Genomic DNA, 21695 nt, shown 5'->3' with positions numbered 1-21695 from the left:
CAGGCAGTGCAGTGTAGTTACTTAGAAGCAAGTCTCATTATCAACCCATATTCGGCTCACTGCTGAGCTCGAGTCTCCCCTCAGAATGAGAGGGGTTAGCTCAATAGTCCACTACGCTAGCCCAATGCGGATTGGCAGACTTCACACACGCAGAGAATTAAGAAAATTCTCTGGTATGCAGGTATCCTCATGATACTTACTTACTCCTTAACCGTTTGAGACACGTGATATTTAATTTCTTAAAATACACACACCTGAAAAGTTGGAGGCCTCGCATCGGATTCGAACCCACACCCTCCACTATCACGGCTACACGTAAGTCACACCATTCATTTCTTAACTTCGAGCTAAAATTTTTGAGTGAGAATTTCTTTGAGATAGAAGGATAAAGAAGGACAAAGAAAAGAACATTTAACAGCCTGATCCGGGACTAGAACCTAGGATCGCGTGATCTAAAGCCGCATAGCATCTCGACCATAGCAGAAGAAAAAACCAATATATTTCACAAGGTTAACTTGCCTTGTTAGTATTTTGTGAGAGACAATATTAGGTAATAGCTAAATTAGGTAATTGTGAGACAAATCTATATAGCTAAGTTAGACTTTTCGTCCTATTGTCCGATTTGACCCAAATTCGGTATATATCTTTGATAATATTTTGGCTAAAATCTAAATTGGATTTTTTTTTTATTCTTTACAAGTTAGCCCTTGACTACAACCTCACCTGATGGTAAGTGATGATGCAGTCTAAGATGGAAGCGTGCTAACTTGTTAGGAGGAGGATGAAAATCCACACCCCTTTCGGTTTCTACACGGCATCGTACCGGAACGCTAGATCGCTTGGCGGTACGTCTTTGGCGGTAGGGTGGTAACTAGCCACGGCCAAAGCCTCCCACCAGCCAGACCTGGACAAATTAAGAAAATCTCAATCTGCCCAGCCGGGGATCGTACCCAGGACCTCCGTCTTGTATATCCACCGCGGATACCTCTGCGCCACGGAGGCCGTCAAATAATAAATAATAAATAATTTAATCTATCATGAGTATTATTCATATCAATTCATTATGAAACACGGCTAAAACTCACGTGGCATACTCCGACCTAATAAGGTCGGAGTATGCCCGACTACTTTCCCGACTGTACTATTTAAGAATTAAAGTTTGTGTTTAAAATATATTTTAAAATATTTTACAATACGAAGAGCTACACGAACATTTTTGCTACAATTAATAATATTCTGCACGATTTTTTGACAAAATTTATTTCGCCTCTGCGTGAAAAACGGTTTATCGCGATGGAAATTTTGTACAATACTTTGCTTTTAAACTAAAAAAAGGCAATAAAGCTGGCAGTGAAATAAAATAAATCTAACAGCATGTAGGTAAACCGTATACCTAATCCACAAAATGGTAGTTGTAAAAATGGTCTAGAACTAGCTTCTACAATTTGTTCAACATATTATAGTACCTATATTCTGGAAGCTGAGGTAGGATTACGTGAAATGGATAAAAGATATCGGCGAATACCTTTTTCTGCGAAAGCATTTATGTAAAAGTCTTATAGGTATTTTATTGGATTATAAACTAAGTATGTGAGTTTAAAGAATAACAGTATAAAATCCATTATATTATGTTATCCAAACTACCTAAATATATTGGTTAGTTCTTGTTATTATATTTAGGTAACTACTTAGTTACCTAAATATAAAATACGTTATTAATTAGATGTTGTTAGTGGTTACCTAAACTTATGTAAACAGCAAGTTGTTTTTTTAAATAGCTATTAAATTATTAGTGCCTTGTTTTTTGAATCGGTATACTATTTCCACATGTTAAATGCAACCTATAACATAGGTTCAGGCGTATAATCTGGAAAGTTCATTTATGACAATCCCGTGATATGCGGGTGACGGGGGGAAAAACTGCGCGGGTGTGAAATCGTGCGTGTGGGGAAGTGAGGCGCATCAGTCGTGGGATTTTCATTCATCGCTACACGCCCCCCGGCCCGCGCGGATCATCGGGATAGTTAAATGCATGCAAATACGTCAATAGTTCCAAGGGTTGGCTAATCCAATGAAAGACAAACCAAATTAAAGAAACATCTTTTTTCGCTACATATTATATTTTTACTCAGACCAATTAGAGAAGGACCTGTATCGCACTCATAGTCACAAAAATTGTCTGTCATTGTCTGAGGAAAACGAGCTTAAATTTGATATATACCTTATACTAAACTAGAAGTTTATGCCCGTTTTTTACACAATTCAATTACACAAAAGAGTATTTTTACGGAGCTCTTTAACCGACGAACACGATTACAACTATTTAACATCGATTCTATAGAGATAGTTTTTATAATTGCATTAGATCGTTGATCATATACTTTGACAGAAAAGTAACGTCTAGCGAGGCAGGTCCTATACAATAATTGGTCTGAGATATTTATAAATATTAATTTTATTCAACGTACACTTATTCTCTCTAAAGGATGCAAACTTTCATAATGCTATAAATGCGAATGTTTGTTTCTTTAATACACTTTAACGTCTAAACTTCTAAATAGAATAGAATAGAATAGAATAGAATCTCTTTATTTGTCCACACACAAGTAATGAAATAAAAATAAACAAACATAACATATAATACATCTGGTCGTGGACAAAAAAGGTATCCACCTCAGCACGATGCCACAGCGAGCTGTGGCGCTGGTTTTCAGGTGAAACCTTGTGTGTTCACGGACGTGTCTACGTGACGTGTCTTAACTTAAAACTTATACATGATTAAACTAAACAGATTTTAAAAATCACTTCATCATCAATAAAAATCACCAATTAAAAGTTACGTTATCTGCGAGTAAGATAGGTATATTTTATCACCGTATTCCCACTGAAACGAGAACAGTGCGGGTGAAACTTGGCGTTTATTAGTAGAATATAGATTAAAGAGACAGAAAAGACTTCATTTATACCTATATTTTGTATAATTCATTTTCATTAGGGTGCGCACAACCTGCGGATTAATTAGGGCCGACGCAAATTAATTTATTGAATAAACGATGATAAATGTTTATCCAAGGCTATCTTTCGTCTTTACTTAGCGGGAACTTTACAACAGCTTAGAGCAAGGCTCGATACTCTTTTTTTATTATGTAAAAGAATATTTGACAACTACTTTTTAACATTTATTTTGAATTTCCCTTCAACCAAAGCGTAAAGCTTGTGCTAGGAGTGGGTCTAGAATCTAGATACGCCAATAGTCCAATGGACAGGAAAAGAGGGCTTTTTTTATTGTTTAAATAATCTTTAACACTTCAATAAGATTTTTCGGTAAGCTTGCGATTAATAAAAACTAGTGTGGTGTGCAACAAATTTATTTTTATTTCTGACATTAATATTATTACAATCACGCCTTTTTCTATTATCACGGTTGGCTATAATCTCATCTGAAGATCTACTCTACGAGTATCCAAGATTGATTTCTAGACTAAGATGAAGTTTAGAGACGGTAAGTTAAGTCAAATCATGTGCCTAATATATTTTATCAGCAATTATAACATATTTAACTCTGCTCACTCTGCCGTCTGCAGAGTGAGCTTAACATTAGTACTGCCTTAGAAGCCTTCAGCATCCTGTATCCATCCATTATACCAGTACCCATAACACAAGCTACTCTGTATGCTTACTTTGGGGCTAGATAGTGATGTGTATTGTTTAAGTATATTTATTTATTTTATTTATTTTATTTATCCACTGCTGGCTAGCTCTTTGTGAAGAAAAACATTCTTCGCCTTCTTCATCCACCCACTTTCTACTACCTACTTAAGGTCATCAGGCCTTATAAGTGCTGTCTAACGAAGAACCCACTCACTCGTAGTATATAAGGTATTCATAACCCTTCAACTCTTATTCAACATTTATAAAGTAAACATTTATTTGATATGCGCGCAAATACCCTCTGTATTTTCACTTTCCTATTTTAGTAAAATTGATAAACAATGCATTTACATAAAATAATGAACGTTTACACAATATAATAAACTATAACTACGGCCTCCGTGGCGCAGTGGTTTACTTGACGGAGGTCCTCGGTTCGATCTCCGCCTGGGCTGATTGAGGTTTTCTTCATTGGTCCAGGTCTGGCTGGTGGGAGGCTTCGGCCATGGCTATTTACCACCCTACCGTCAAAGACGTACCGCCAAGTTATTTAGCGTTCCGGTACGATGTCGTGTAGAAACCGAAAGGGGTGTGGATTTACATCCTCCTTCTAACAAGTTAGCCCGCTTCCATCTTAGATTGCATCATCAATTACCATCAGCTGAGATTGTAGTCAAGTAACTTGTAGAGATTAAAAAAAAAGAATTTCGTCGTCGTTAAGTCTTAAAATTGTTTTATTACCATCACAAAGGCCGTTATTAAGTCCAGCTTAAACAAAGGACCGAGAAAACGTATTTTTTCAATAACATTTTACTTTATAAAGGAAACTTTACAATTGCATTTTATTACACGTTGGTCGTTGACACATAAAAAAGCTGTTAGTTCGTAAATAATTATATACATAATATAAATTTTTAATTACATTTTGTATTAAAATATATTTTTGAAAAACATTTTTTTTTATTAAGCAATCTTTACAATGATTAGTGCAACATATTTTTACACCTTGACGTATAAAAAGGCTGTTAGGTCGTAAATTATAAGTATGTTCACGTTAATAAATTCGCTGCGTTATGAGAGGTGCTTATATATTTATATAGTTTGTTAGATTTATTAGCCGTTTTCGTAACGGTATAGCGATTTTATTTGCTTACAATTTGCATTTGAGTTATGTTTTATAATAGAATATCTATGATGTTTACCTACTCGTAAGTACAACGAATAATTAACAAATTTAGTTTTATTAATCTTCATTATTAGCCTATTTTGACAGCCCACTACTGGATTAGAACTGCGTCATAGGAGAAGGGATATGAAGCTTAGACCACCACGCTATTCTGCGTTGATAAGCTTAGGGTGATAATCCTACTTCATACCAATATCATAAACGCGAAAGTTTGTATGGATGTTTGTTACTCTTTAAAGCCTCTACTACTGAAGCGATTTGGCTGAAATTTGGAATGAAAATAGATTAAAGTCTGCATTACCACATTATTTCGGAAAAATCCTTGTTTCCCGCGGAATTTGTGAAAAACTAAATTCCACGCGGACGAAGTCGCGGGCGTCCGCTAGTGTTAAATATTTTTTTTAACAATCACTGTCTGATGTGCGAATGAGGAACTGACTTAATAGAAGCAAGAGGGTGCACTTGTGTCACACACTCCCCCCCCCCCCCCCCCACGAAAACCGTGGTGAATTTTTTTTAAGAAAAAATATTCATGAAAGAAATGCTCAGTATTATGAGCTAGAACTCGTACCCAGAACGTCGTCATCCGTGATCGTGCAGCTGCATAGATGAACGATGGTCTATTAATGCATTTATATTGTTTTATTAGCTTATAATTTTTATGAATAAAAAAAATATATACACCGGTGTCTGTACTAATATTGTAAAGAGGTAAAGTTAGGTATCCTTAAAATAAACAACAAATCTACAAGATCCGCCCTTGATATAGTAATATAAACTAAGTGTATTAGGTTGTATTAAATAACGCTTAGCCTACTACGATATTTCTTCGTAGAGGTTCTACGGCGTAGAGGCTTGATTTATTAAGTATTTTCTTAAATACAGTACATAGTACATATGATTTAACTAAAGGCATACAATTAATATAAACTGTTAAAATTACAAAGATACTCTTAAATTGTATTTATATGTTTACTAGCGGACGCCCGCGAATTCGTCCGCGTGAAAATCTATGTAAACTTTCAACCCCTATTTCACCACTTTATGGGATGATTTTATTATTATATCACATTATATTCCGTATTTTTTTATAGATTTATAAACAAATTTTTAAAACTGTAAATGAAGGACTTTCCATACAAACTTTCAACCCCTAATTCATTTCGTCTTTTTTATTTTAGGATCAAAAAGTACTCTATGTTTTGCTCCAATGTCCCATTTACCAATACCAAAATTCATCTTGATCGGTTCAACCGTTTAACCGTGAAAAGTAACAGACAGAAGGACTTACCTTCGCATCTATAATATCAGTATATATATATATATATATATATATATATAATGTCTATCGCGATCGATATAAGAATGTAACAAAACATTACAAAACATATTGCCCTACATTTGTTAACAACAGAGTCGTTAGTTAAGCCATAATTAATATTTTGTCCTTTAACTGAGTGAGTTGGGCAATTTTGGTCAAAGTTCATGCCCTATTTATAATAATTGGTTTGAGCTGGAAATAGAACTGCCTTACAACTCAGACAAATGTGCCTTGAGGCTCATTAAATAATAAATAATGGTTGATGCGTTGGACTTTGGATCGCCGAAAATTACCGAAGTAGTAAGTCTCAATTAGGATTTCAGCTAATATTTCGGTATTCAAAAACTTTTGAAGTTGAGCAAAAAACGTATTAAAAAATCAGTTACTGAGATTCAGCGACACAATGTTTCATTGTATGCATAAAAAAAAAGAAAAAAAAGCATGAAAAGAAATTGCAAATACTGAATGCCAATTATGGGTCTCTGGACTTAGTAACTAATCAGTAACTAGTCGGTCATATTACCACTATTATCATGTGAGTAACACTTACATAATTTAAATAGTCTAATTTTTTAAATTTTTCAATAGTTGGTACACACACCCACTACAATTTTAGATTTTATTTATAAATTATGGACTATTTTCATTAAAGTTAACATAACAAAACTCGAAACAGTTTTTGTAAGTAAACTCGTTAGTCAAATGATACCGGCACTAATTTTAGATTTCATCTGTAAAATTCAGACTTTTTCGTTAAAGTTTTTGTGAGTTACTCGTAGAACAAATAGTATCCATTGTAATTTTAGAAGAGACCTTACTCAGCAAATTAGATTGCAGGGTCACAAATTACAAGTCAGTTTTACTTTAGCCGCTTGACCCAATTAGTGTATCTTTTATATCTCGTTCCATTTCCCTGAGCGTCAATTTACTGCCGATTTTATATAATCCATCATTATTCAAGCGTCTTCTTGGCGTCAAGTATAATCAAGTCTAGAGAAGACAGACCTTTAAAAGGACTGCTAAAGGTCAACTTAACTTAACCTTAACTTTAAAACAGATTAATTGTATACCTTTAGGTAGATCTTTAGATAACTGTATTTAAGAAAACATTTAGGTATTAAAAGCTAAGCTCTACGCCGTAGAGGCTCTACGAAGAAATATCGTAGAAGGCTAAGCACTATCTACGTAATACAATTGATTTATATTAGTAATGTATATCACGATCGGGTCTACATTTGTGGTTTATTCTAAGCATGCCTTTGCATTAAAATCACCATAGATAATTAATTAATTTATCTATTTTTCTATAAAAATTAGTTTTACGAGTATAAAAAATGTCTTGTGACGTGATTGTTAAAAGATATCGATATACAGAATAGCTTTACAAAAAGCACTTCTTTGCTTATATTCGCCTCTTTTGTTTTCTTATATTTTTGCGGAAGATAACAAAACGAATATGTTATTCATTGGAAAACTGCTTTCGTTGTAATCGCATTACTTAATCAATATTAATAAGTACCATTAAGTATTATGTCCCGAAACGGTAAGTCGTAGTAATAAAGGAAAACAAGGGAAATATTCTTTATTTATGAATACTGGGCAGATTGAGATTTTCTTAATTGGTCCAGGTCTGGCTGGTGGGAGGCTTCAGCCGTAGCTGGTTACCACCCTACCGGCAAAGACGTACCGCCAAACGATTTAGCGTTCCGGTACGATCTCGTGTAGAAACCGAAAGGAGTGTGGATTTTCATCCTCCTCCTAACAAGTTAGCCCGTTTCTATCTTAGACTGCATCGTCACTTACCATCAGGTGAGATTGTAGTAAAGAGCTAACTTGTAAAAATAAAAAAAAAATGAGAAAAATAATATAGTACACCTAATATTAAGTGAAAATCTTCGCCTTTAACAAAAGAATGCTGTGCAATGTGCATGTCTGAAAGTAACACATTCTGCAATTTGAAGCGTAACACAGCAATGCTGGTAATTGTTTGAATAGAAGGTAGTAATACTTCCTCAGATAAGCGCACAAAAAACATTACCAATACGAAAACTTAATTTCAAGACTTTATTCTTAGGTTCCACCACGCTATTAGACTATTGGCCTAAACCCTCTCATTCTGAGAGGAGACTCGAGCTCAGCAGTGAGCCGAATAAGGGTTGATGATGATGATGATGATTCTTAGTTTATTATTACATATAATATATTTATTCTCAATAGAGGCACAGGATATTTTGTCTATTTAAATACCTTGTACAATTTAAGGAAGAGGTTTAAATGCAAAAGTGTGGGGACCTCACTAACCTCATCTTAAATAGTATTTTTTCACAGTATTATCACTAGGGCCTACTTAAGCAGATTTCACTGCCTAAGTTTAGATGCATGGCCTGAAAACTATTTATAGTTGCATCTTTCAGGTGGCTAGTTCGCTTTGAACTCCAGACATTTAGTTAAGTGGAGTTAAAACTGGACTAGATATTTTTATTTTAGACAAATATTTTCAAACTCTAAAACCGAGACTGTCGCCTTGAAAAGTGCTTACACGCAGTGCACCAAACGGCATACCATAATTGAAATGGTAGTTAAGTAAAATATGGTTGATAGGGGCAGGCTTAAAAGTTATTGCTGTCTTTCTTGATGGCTTTTGTCAATTCTTCGAATCAGTATCATAAACTAACTTGACGAATCAAAAGTGCTTGTAAACCAAGCCTACTTTAATGAAAATGTATATAGGTACATTAGTTAAACCAGCACCCCAGCTTGGAACCCGCTTGGGACCAGCTTCGGTGCCCAACGTCCATCAGCCCAATTTGAACAATTGCCCCTCCCTTGGTTGAGCTATGTCGGTATCTTCAATTCTTCTGCGGATCTCCTCATTTGTGGTTCACTCACGCAGAGATATTTTAAGCATAATTCGCTGCATCACGCGCTGAGTGACTCAGTCTTCTTATGAAGCCCACAGAAATAAAAGCTGTTACAAAAATACGCATTGGAAATATTATACGTATGACGTGTTTAATGTCGTCGAACTTTTGAAAAAGGGGTTAAATGAATAACAACAACAGAAAGTGCGAAGGCGGGTCGCTCGTGACGTAATATAATAACCATCTTGCAAAACAACGTGATCTGCTTTGCGTAAAACATAATGAAAAAGTAGGTAGGAATCATAAAAATGTTTTATTCGTGAAAACAGTTCAGTGTTCTAGTTTTTATTGTTTTGTTATTTAACTAAAAACTAGTTTACTTTTTAAATGTAATTTTTGCAAGAATGTGATCATAAAACAAATTTTTAAAAAAAACATCGATTTATTGTGCTTTATTTTGCACTAGCCGACGCCCGCGACTTCGTCCACTTGAAACTCGATGTAAACTTTTAACTACCCCTACCTACCCCTACCCTACTTTTCTGGTTGATTTTTTACACCTTGTGTCCGAAAAACCCAAATATCTTACGAAACCCTATTTTTTTCCAGAATAAAATTTTGCCTATGTTACTTGTGGATAATGTAGCTTTCGAATGGTGAAAGAATTTTTAAAATCAGTCCAGTAGTTTTTGAGCCTATTCATTACAATCAAACAAACAAACAAACATACAAACAAAGTTTTCCTCTTTATAATATTAGTATAGACAGGCGCGGACAGCCGGCGGTCTTTCATGAATTAAAAGTACATATAAACGAATGCATGGTCATATCCGTACTATAATACGTTACCAATGGATATATGTATGGAGTCATCGTCATCATCATTAACAACCCATATTCGACTCACTGTTGAGCACGAGTCTCTTCTCTAAATGAGACGGGTTAGGCCTTAGTCCACCACGCTGCTAATTAGCACACTTACGAGTAACACAGGTAGATAATTAAGAAAATTTTAAGGTATGCAGGACTCCTCACGATGTTTTTCCTTCACAGTGGAGACACGTGATATTTAATTTCTTAAAATGCACATAACTGAAAAGGTGCATATCCCGGACCGAATTCGAACCTACGCCCTCTGAATCGAAGTCATGTCCGCTGGGCTATCACGTTACGTATGTATGGAGTATGAGGATTTATACCAATTATCAGTAAAAAGACAACATCAGAAATGAACAAGTATTAAAGTACAGATTCTTTAGATAAATGGACCCATACATCATACTAAAAAAAGATTGTTAATTAAGATCGATACGTCTACCATTCGGTCATATCTTGCCACAAAATGTTGGAACACCTATTCCGGAGGTAAAATATAAATTTACTTTTAAGAAAATTTTTCGCTTGTATTTGTTAGATTGCCAAAAAGCAGACTGTGGCAATTATTAATTATTAATTAATAATAAACAATTAATTCTATATATATATTTTTTTTTCCTTTTTTTAAATTTTTCTTTTCTTTTGTGTTTGCTAGCTTTTGAGATTAATTTTTTTTTTTTTTTTGGTCTTCTGAGATTACACTACTGTATTTTGTTTTATTTTCTTAGCGATATAATTATTTTATGTGTTCTGTTCTTCCCTCCTAAGGGTCTGACAGAATACCAGCGTTGTGGGTACTGATGTACTCACAATATATTTTCTATACATATATATATAGAAAATATGTTGTGCCAAAAAAAAGAAAAAGGACCTGACTCAGCTAAAATTTGTTGTAAGTTATTATTACGATGTAAATGTATTAGTTTTAAGTTATTATGTAGTTATGTGTTGTGTTAACAAATAAATGATTTCTATTCTATTCTATTCTATTCTATTCTATTCTATTCTATTCTATTCTATTCTATTCTATTCTATTCTATTCTCTATCAAGTAAACTCAAAACGACTCACTGAACGAATTGGACCGATACTGTGAAGAGGTGGGCGGGCAGAGCACGTCACTGTTGAGGCTGGAAACGCTGACGTCACGCAGCTCCCCCAGGGAGGACGAGCGAAGCGTCGGCAGCGAGAAGTTCACCTCCTTTGTCCTGTAAGAAAGATAAGATAAACTCTTGTGTTCTGTGTAAAAGATAAAATTGTACCTGAAAGATAAGAAAAATATAATTGTATCGCTATTGAATTAGTGTTCTATATTCAAATTCTTTTTAGCGGAAACAGCTTACACATTTATTAACATACTGTGTGTAACTTAAGATAGACAATTATTTACATTTATATACAGATATAAAGCATCCATCGTATTTTTTCAAAAAAGGGGACAACTTTTGTATCAAAAAACCTATCTGTAAAAAAACGAATGTGCTTTATATTTCAGGACTGATAAAATTTAGTGTACCACATACACTTAGGCTTTATGTATGTGGCTAACCACATCAAGAAAAGATAACGTCTAAGATCTTTAATTATTTAGATATAATTAGAAATACACAAAACTACGAGCATAACTTTATTCAGTTAATCCGCCCTTTCCTGCTAATAGCACTTACACACATAATTACATTAAATAGCAATATATCTAATGATCGCACGTACGTTTTGAAGCAACATTTCACTCATAAAAGAGCACAAGACGTATAAACACGGCTTAAGTTAGTGTAACCAAATACGGTGGTATAATTTTGGGACAATACTAGGGTGACGAGGTAGAACGATTTTAATTAAATTAATAGATTTTTATTTGTACCTTATTAAAATCACCGCATAATGTAATAATATTTTTACGTCTCGTAATTTTTATACGATTTTTTTTTAATATCTACTCTCGGTATATGCTGCTTACAGGTCTTGGTCTTACGAGAACAGCATTAAGTTATGTATTACAATAGGTATTTAAAGCTAATAGGGTGATAACAAAGTGGAACAGTGAAGGTGTAAGTTGAATCGTGTCTTACGCCTTTATCACAATATGCAGAGAGAAAAGACACGCCCGATGAAATACTATGAAACTCTCTCTTGGCTGCAGTGCCTTACATGTTACTAACTTAACAAAAATTATAAATAGATATTTATATTTTTTGTAAAAAAAACTACACTAACCTAGCCTAACTCACAATGCAATGTTTATCAACAAACAAATTAAAAATTAAGGTAGAAAACGCATGTCATTCCACGCCTATTTTTTTGGAATTATGTATGTATTTTTATTTTAATTTTATCAAGAAAGATATTAAGTATATCTAATTATTCAAATATTGTTATTAATTTAAGAACAAATTAATTAAATTTATTATAATATACCCTCATTTTCAATTTGTTTGTTGATAAACATTGCACAGCGAACTAGTCTTTAGTATGTGTTCGGAGTCCGAGTAAAAAAGTTCAATTATATTGGAGATGCCATAAAATTTTGGGACATTCCCGGATTTCCCGCACACCTGGTAACTCTAGCACCGGTGTAGTAAACTCCTCACACGCTCCACTTTGCTAATGAGGGTCGTAATTCCTAATGACGTCGGCTAGCATTATTCGCACAAATTACCAGATAATGTAAGACGTTCCTTTGAAAAGCCTAGCCTTTAGAAGTACGACTGTAATGATCAAAGACTTCTAAGATTGTAGGTGTCAGTCTACGCAGAGATATATTTGGCATTTGATTGAGTAGAAAATAGAATATAACCGTGTAAAATTTAAGGAACACCATTTATAAACAATTATACTCTTATGTATAATATGGCATACCATAAATAGCATAGATGATGATCAATTTTTATGCCAAAAACTCGAACAAAAAGATATATTCATGCTATAATAAAAGTAAAAGCATGTAATATTTATATAATATAGATACTAGCGGACGCCCGCAACTTCATCTGCGTGGAAATCAATGTAAACTTTTTATTGAATCACATTATATTTCGTATTTTTTATACACATTTTTATAACTGTAACTCCAAAAATAAAGAATTTTTGATACAAACTTTCAACCCCTATTTCACCCCTTGTGTTTTAATTTTAGGGTCAAAAATTACGCTATGTTTTGCTACTGTTTTGATTTTGCTATTGATCAGACTGACAGACAGAGTTACTTTCGAATTTATAATATTAGTAAAGATTATATCTATAATATGATATACGTTATACAGCATTGATGATTAATTATAATACGCCACAAACTCAAACATTTCGGTATTAAGTAACACTTTATCCAATGACATATTCATGCTATAAAAAAGCATGTTATATTTATATTATGCGCGTATAGATATTAACTATCATAATCAACCCAAAGACGTTTAATAGGTATAGTGCAAAGAAAATATGTAGGGCTGGGAAATTCCATCAAGCGTCGGAAAAGAAAGGAATGAAAAGAGAAAACTTCCGTCGTTATTGATGAATGTGGGCATTAATAATAATTATTGGTAGATTTCTTATTACGGCTGGATGCCATTTCATGATTAATGATGGTTTCATGCCGGAAATAAGTCTGTCAAGATTAAGGAGTTCTTAGATATTTATACCTAAAACTAGATGACGCCGCGCGGTTTCACCCGCGTGGTTCTCGTTTCCGTAGGGAAACGGGGACAATACATAGCTTATAGCCTTCCTCGATAAATGGGCTATCTAACACTGAAAGAATTTTTCAAATCGGATCAGTAGTTCCTGAAATTAGCGCGTCCAATCAAACAAACAAACTCTTCAGCTTTATATATTAAGTATAGAGTATAGATAAAAGTCAAAGAAAAAATGTATTCAAATACAGTAGCCTGATTAAAATGTATCTATATTGATATTATAAAGAGGTAAAGTTTGTGGTGTTATATGGGGTAATCTCTGGATCTAAAGAATTGATTTTGAAAATTATTGACCATTAGATAGCCACGTTATTTGTGAGTGACAAAGGCTATGTTTTGTGTCCGTATTCTCACGGAAACGGGAACTATGCGGGTGAAACCACGGAACGTCGACTAGTCATCATTTTATCGTCAAAATGACGACTAATCGTTACTACTACATTGGTTCCGTCTCAGTCTCCTCCGTCTGTTAGGGTAAATTAACACGAGCGACAGTTGCTACCGACGACTGCAGTCGGTAACGTCTCGGCGGCAGGCGACGGCGGTTGTCGACTGCAGTCGACTCTCGACGGCGGTCGACGGTCAGTGATAGCAGCTGCCTCTCGTCGAGGAGACGGGGATGTCCAGTATGGATTCGTAACTAGTCGGGCCAACGTTGTATCACGAGAGTTTTAGCCGTGTTTCACAATAAATTAATTGCATTGCATTTAATTGTGCGGAGCCTTGTGTTTGTGTTTTTTTTTTAATTGTATTTGTGTAAATGCTGCAACAGTCACTGGTGGACCAAATAAATAAATAAATAAAGTTAAAAATAGTTTAGGCACTTACAAATAGCACGATGCAGCAATGTCGTGGGGAGGGTAGACCAGGATAGGCGGCGACGGTACAGGGCTTGGGCTGTTCTTACGACGCCTCGCACAAAACACTCCCGCCATCACGAGCAGAAGGACCACAGCCGCGCTAGCACCGCCAATCGCCACCAATGCTGCTTCTGTTGGGAGAAGACAAAGTTCAAAGATACGAGGTCTAAGTGACCTCGTATGTGTCTCACTTGCGATGCAATTACGAAAAACCGCCAATCGCCACCAATGCTGCTTCTGTTGGGAGAAGACTTATTGTTCAAAGATACGGGGTCTAACTGACCTCGTATGTGTCTCACTTGCGATGCAATTACCAAAAACGGACTATTGGTTACATAGCGTAACTTTATTTTAATTAGTATTGGATTTTAATTGATTATGAAACACGGCCAAAACTCACGTGATAGGTCGGAGTATGCCGAGTTTCGAACCCATACAGGGCCCTAAGTCATGAGCTCGTTCTTGCATCGCGGCACGATCCAAACTGAGTTTAAGCCTTGTTTCATAATCAATTTATATGAAACGCTTTTTTTTTTTATTTTTTACAAGTTTAGCCCTTGACTACAATCTCACCTGGTGGTAAGTGATGATGCAGTCTAAGATGGAAGCGGGCTAACTTGTTAGGAGGAGGATGAAAATCCACACTCCTTTCGGTTTCTACACGGCATCGTACCGGAACGCTAAATCGCTTGGCGGTACGTCTTTGCCGGTTGGGTGGTAACTAGCCACGGCCGAATGAATAACATTCACGATAGTTTAAATTCTAAAAAGTATTGGAATTTTATTCACATCATTATAACGTATTTTACCTCACGTGCTCTCGAATAACCTCGCATCGCACACAAAAACCAATGCACTGTTTCAATTAATCACTCGTTAAACTTGATAAATTGCAACGCCTACATCATTGTCAGACTATATATCTATTGACAAATGAATGTGCAGTGGCGAGCTTTTTATAGATGCAAAATGCACTAGCTACCATTGATCGCCACCAACGCTGTTTCTGTTGAACAAGGGGTATTGTTCAAGATATGCGGTCTAAGTGACCTCGTTAATTGCTTTAAAAATAGTTTATATAAATACCTAATTCAACAGGCATTCTACAGTGTAAATGAGTATTTAAGTTGATATTATAGTTATTTCCATACATATTTTAATTTTTTTTTTATATAGGTTACATATACAATATTATTATTTTTTTTTGTCACATGTTTAATCTTTTCCTATTATAATTGAATATTACATATTTAAAATGTACACACTAACTCTTTTTAGTAATATAATTATAAAATATTTACTTATAAAATTATTGTAAAGATGTAAATTTTAAATGGTGAAATTGTCATTTGAATCATGAAATACTTAATAAATAATTTGCATACCAAATTGGCAAGATACATATACCATCTACATCTACCGACCACCTGTATATATAATGCATGTATCTGCAAATAAATAAATTGATTGATTGATCGTATGTGTCTCACTTGCGATACATCTACGGAAAACGGACTATTTGTCTAGCGTAACTTTATTTTATTTAGTATTAGTTTTTTTTTTATTTTCACATCATGTATTTTTACCTCCCGTGCCTTCGAATAACCTCGCAACGCATATAGTATTTTTGGAACCTTTCGCTCGTGGTTCAATCCTTTGCTTGCTAGGCATTCAATACTACTCTCGTAGCAGCTTAGAGTGGTTCAAGTTGCTACAACGTGGTATATAAAACAAAAAGCTTACGAGCACCAGAGGCATAGTGCAACGGAAGCACCGGCGAGTTTAAGAGCGCGCAGCACGTCGGTACGATATGGATAAAATTCGAAGCGCAAGCGAGACGCCGAATTATGACTTTCACGTGAGTGAAAAGCACGGAGCGATTGACGCGCGACGCAAATTTTATGACGTGAGCGCCAAAACCATTTTTACCTAATTGCAAGTAAATTAAACAACATAACTAAAAACAAAATAGCCATATTCAAGATATATACCTAATTTTCTATACAAAACAAAAGTTTAAGAAAATAAGTTTGCTTTTCCTGAGATTCAAAGCAAAATGTGAGCAAAACATGTATTTTTCAAAAAAATAAACTATCGAGAAAAGTTTTACAAATTGTGTATTTTGTATAGTCATAACGAAGCTAACTCTTTGAAATATCATTTACTCAAATATCAGGTTCCTAACTTTTCCAGAATCTGAGATCCAGAACCATTTGTAACGACCAAATTACATATTGCGCACTCTTAAGTAAGGTCTCGGAGCCTACCAAAATGCGCTGAGGGTGGCCACCGAGGGAGTTTTAGTGGTAAATTCCACATAACCCGTCTTGTACCCCAGTAAGCCGGGTATCTCAGAAAGTCTCAGAAGAAAGAAACAGAGTTTAGTAACAATAACTTACAACAATGCTTTGTAAACATAACTTCAATTTCCGATCTATTATTCTCAACCGTCTATAACGATCCAAGGCTATGTTCTTTGAGCGCCATTTCCTAAAAGCTTTCTCCTGTTACAAAATTCATGACAGTGTTCCAAGCTGTAAAAATGTTTATCGGTGTCTTTTTATTTGACCACTCGTAATGTGTGATCTTATACGTTTTAGTATGTCTAAAATACCTAAACTAATATCATACGAGATACGAGATTTGATTTTTCTCTAATGTTACTATTTAACTCAAAAAATACTTTATTGATTATAAAAATTCTTCGTCGTTATCAACCCATATACGGCTCACTGCTGAGCTCGAGTCTCCTCTCAGAATGAGAGGGGTTAGGCCAATAGTCCACCATGCCCAATGCCCTGGCGTCCAGGTTTAATCAAGATGTTTTCCTTCACCGTTTGAGACACGTGATATTTAATTTCTTTAAATGCATACAACTCAAAAGTTGGAGGTGCATGCCCCGGACCGGATTCGAACCCACACCCTCCGGAATTGGAGGCAGAGGTCATTTCCACTGAGCTATCACGTCTCTCACTAAAAATTCTTACACTGATGAAATAAAAACTGTTTTACTAAACCGATTTTCGTGAAATTTATCGGGACCAACCTGGAAGTAACAAGTTACACACAAAAAAAGAATTTTTTTAAAATTGGTTATTAAATGACGAAGTTATGAGGTAACAAACATTAAAAAAAACCATACGCGTCGAATTGAGATCTTTCTCCTTTTTTTGAAGTCGGTTAATGAATAAAATGCATCTAATCAATGGAAATAAAACGAGAACTACATGTGATTCCTACGATTTTCCCGCCAAACTCAGAAGTTATGTTTAGATTCCAATTTCAAAGTTTTCGATACCATAAACAATAGTGCTCTATGGCTCTATATTACTGAATTGTCAAGCGTAAAAAATCTCAATCAAACCTTACAAAATATTAAATATATAAATTTAATTTCTTAATAAATAAAAGATTGTAAAAACTTTATAATTTTATAAAAGTTTAGTTTTAAAAGTAATTTACTGAAACAATAACTCGCAAAATAACAAAAGGTCGAGAGCGCACAATAGCTAATCAAAATGTATTGCATATTCATGTCGAACTCGCCTGCCACAATTAACACTTCAAATTTTCAAAATAAATTAATTCATCAAAAACTAAACTGTTACGAAATTACTATGTTGAGTGGCCTTTTTGTCTAATTACTATCTTTTGTATGAGCTTTTGGAGTTTACTCCTTGAGAATCGATTTTTCATAAATAGCCCCCGGTATAAAAAAAATATGGGCAAAAAAATTGATGAACGATTGACAGCGTTACGTTTTTGTGCGCAACCTATTCTGCGCACCTTTCACCGTGTATGCCGCAGCCTGCTGCTCCTTGGTTGCGCACCTTTCACTTTTTAGGCATAGGTATTGAGACATACGTAGTGTATGCTGCGGGGCAACATACACCTATTTAGACAGACGATCTGAAAGTGTAAACTCCAGTCGTGGGTCGGAGCTTACACACACTTTTTTTTAATTTATTGTAAAATAAAATTATTTTCAACCAGTTGTGTAAGAAATTTAGACGATATTAAGATTTTATGATTTAAAACATACAAATGTTTGGAAAGATTAAGATTTCTTAATTTATGTTATTTGTTTATTTTTTAATTTTTTGTATTATTAATTCATTTCATCCATTACACTCGTATGAGCAAGATTTTTTTTTAAATTGCGTGCCTAATGATATTTATATTGGCATCTGTTATTTAATAGCACAAATAAAAAGTTATTTAATTTCATTTATTCATGAGCCTACGGTACGGTAATCTAAAGTCGTAACCACTGCATAATGTCAGTCACTGACGATCAAGTAATCTCATAATCCTGAAGCGCTAAAGCTTGACGTCCGATAAAACTGATCAATTTTATCGGCGGTCAAGCCGTTAGCGCTGCAGGCATGTGAGCTTTTTGAATTTTCAGTGGCAGACATAAGTTGTAACACGTCTAACTCCACATAAATTAAAATATTACGTATATATAGCTAGCTTTAGAGCATCAGAAATTCCTGCTAATATTATTAACGGGAAAGTTTGTATGGATGTTTGTTACTCTTTAACGCCACAACTACTGAACCGATTTGGCTGAAATTTAAAACGAAGATATATAATATCCTGGATTAACACATAGGCTACTTTTCATCCCGGAAAAATCTACGGTTCCCGCGGGATTTGTAAAAACTGAATTCCACGCGGGCGTCCGCTAGTCACACTAATATCACTCTAATCACACTAATAATATATTATGTAAGTGTGAAATGTGTGTAAGATTGTTTGTTCCTCTTTTACGCTTTGACTACTGAAGCGATTTGGCTGAAATTTGGAATGGAAATAGATTTTACTCTGGATTAACACATAGGCTACTTTTCATCCCGGAAAAATCTATGGTTCCCGCGGGATTTGTAAAAAATTAATTCCACGCGGGGACGCCCGCTAGTAAAAAATAAATTATATCAACTTACCTCTTAAATTAATAGCATTGGCGAAAGAGAACTCCGAAACAGTAGTGACAGCAGTGGGTTGATCGTATCCCGTGTTAGAGGATGACTCCACCTGTCCCAGCGCTTCCACCTGGATAGGAGTCACCGGGTCTTCTACTGGCGTGTAGATTATGTCTCGAGATACTTCTGGCTGTCCAGGGTCTTCTTCGGGGTCGGGATACTCGTCGTATACTAGAGAAGATCATATAATCTTGTTATATATATTTTAATATTAAATTCACGGTTAGCTTTTAGTCTGTACTGAACTACGCGGCTTAAACCGCGGGGCTTTTTCTAGTGATAAATCATAAGTATGTTTTTTGCAGAAACAAAATAATACCAATAGGCTTATTGACACATTTTTTAAATGTTCTTTAATTGTTCATTATCGTCCTACTAGATTGAAAAGAGATTATCATTTTTTTTTTGAGACGTGAATAAATGAAAATTTAAATTTTTAAATATTTTTTGACAATACGATAATCCAATATTTTATCTGTTTCATGACGTCACTTTGACAAATCCTATACAAATTGGATTGTTTGACAAAAATATTTTATAAACAATTAGTTCGTAGTTTAGTAAGTGTGTTAGTGACGTCACAAAATGGACGACAACGTTTTTAACGTTTGGAAAATTTTAAAAAATACGTGATTTTTAAATTAAGTTTTATATGAAATCCTTGACCTTTATTGATTGATATCGATATATTTCGGACTTTATTCTATGTACTACACGAAATTAATATTGTTTATACAGGTTGCTCGGGAGTATTTCCCATAACTCTAGTTATATTCTCTAAGGAAATATAATTAAAAATTAAAAAGGAACATGTGTTATAAAATGAATAGTTTCAGAGTAAAAAAAAATATTTTGTAAATAGATCTTAAATTGTGTCCTTTATATCGCATCCTTATAATATGACCTAGCCTAAATTATTAATTGATAAATATCATGAAGTAGCTTAATAGTGAAGTGCGGAGTACGGATACCGAGATATCGACAATCTTACCACTACGATTCATCATCATCATCATCATATCATCCGATGGACGTTCACTGCAGGACATAGGCCTTTTGTAAGGACTTCCAAACATCACAATACTGAGCCACCTGCATCCAGCGAATCCCTGCGACTCGCTTGATGTCGTCAGTCCACCTGGTGGGGGGTCGGCCAACACTGCGCTTACTAGTGCGGGGTCGCCATTCCAGCACTTTGGGACCCCAACGTCCATCGGCTCTTCGAACTATGTGCACTACTACCACTACGATTACGTATTTTAAAATGCAAGGATAGATAAAGGTGTGTGTTACACGGATAGTCGGAATTATTTGAATTACTTTGTAAGAAAACATAAAAAGTTTTTTTTAGTAGAAAAAAAATTATTATGCAGTTCAGATCCTATAAGTGGATTTGTCATATACTCCCGAGCACCCTGTATTAAATGAGTCAACTACCCTATTGTTGACTTTTTCGACTTACCAATATCGTACGGACCACCAGACTCCTTTATAATTTCTATGGGGTCAATTGGCAGCGCATACCAGGGCCTTCTGGAGTATATCTTCTTGGTGTTCACCGTCCGCTCCTCATCATCAACATTCCTATAACTTGCTGGAGACAAGTTTAACATCTCTGAACATTGGTTGAGACCTGCAACAATTTATACATATAAAGTATCCTGTATCCAACAAAAAAAAACAATTGAGGCACTCGGGGAATGCCACGATAAATCTATTTTTTTTAAAGGTGATATTGTAATCAGGGGCTAACTTGTCACATCACACTATCACACTATTATAAAGGTGAAAGTTTGTGTGTAAGTGTGTAAGTATGTTTGTTCCTCTTTTACGCTGCGGCTAGTTAAGCGATTTGGCTGAAATTTGGAATGAAAATAGATTTTACTCTGGATTAATACATAGGCTACTTTTCATCCCGGAAAATCCATGGTTCCCGCGGGATTTGTGAAAAACTGAATTCCACGCGGATGAAGTCGCGGGTGTCCGCAAGTAAAGAATGAAAAAAAATACAAGAAAGAAAAAAACAAAATATCTTGCAAATAAACATACCAAACAATTACAAACGCAGGTTTGAATGACACTGCTATTTAGGCTTTGTAAGGGACGGCATTGAACGAAGCTGATGGGCGAACGAATTAGGTAAATTATTCGGATGGCCCTGAGGAATATCATTTTTAGCACGCCGTCGATAAATTGTAACTTAGCATCTCAAAGGAGATATTTAAGGCCAGACATAAATAATAAAGCTCCAATTTACTTTCCAT

General features: G+C 34.9%; 1 protein-coding gene across 1 annotated transcript in view; it reads right to left on the bottom strand.

The window, feature by feature from the left end:
• LOC112045133 (synaptotagmin-15-like) overlaps positions 1–21064 on the bottom strand; it is a gene marked incomplete at its 5' end in the record, with an annotated part of 63689 nt that extends 42625 nt beyond the window's left edge. Inside the window, 4 exon segments of the mRNA XM_052887396.1 lie at positions 10966–11102; positions 14415–14577; positions 19393–19602; positions 20894–21064. Of these exon segments, the coding sequence (XP_052743356.1) occupies positions 10966–11102; positions 14415–14577; positions 19393–19602; positions 20894–21044 (661 nt within the window).
• Positions 21065–21695: the final 631 nt, after the last annotated feature.

This window comes from Bicyclus anynana, chromosome 19, assembly GCF_947172395.1.
Source record: "Bicyclus anynana chromosome 19, ilBicAnyn1.1, whole genome shotgun sequence".
NCBI lineage: Eukaryota > Metazoa > Arthropoda > Insecta > Lepidoptera > Nymphalidae > Bicyclus > Bicyclus anynana.
The sequence above is the reverse complement of the archived record's forward strand: the minus strand, read 5'-3'. Positions and strand labels throughout refer to the sequence as shown.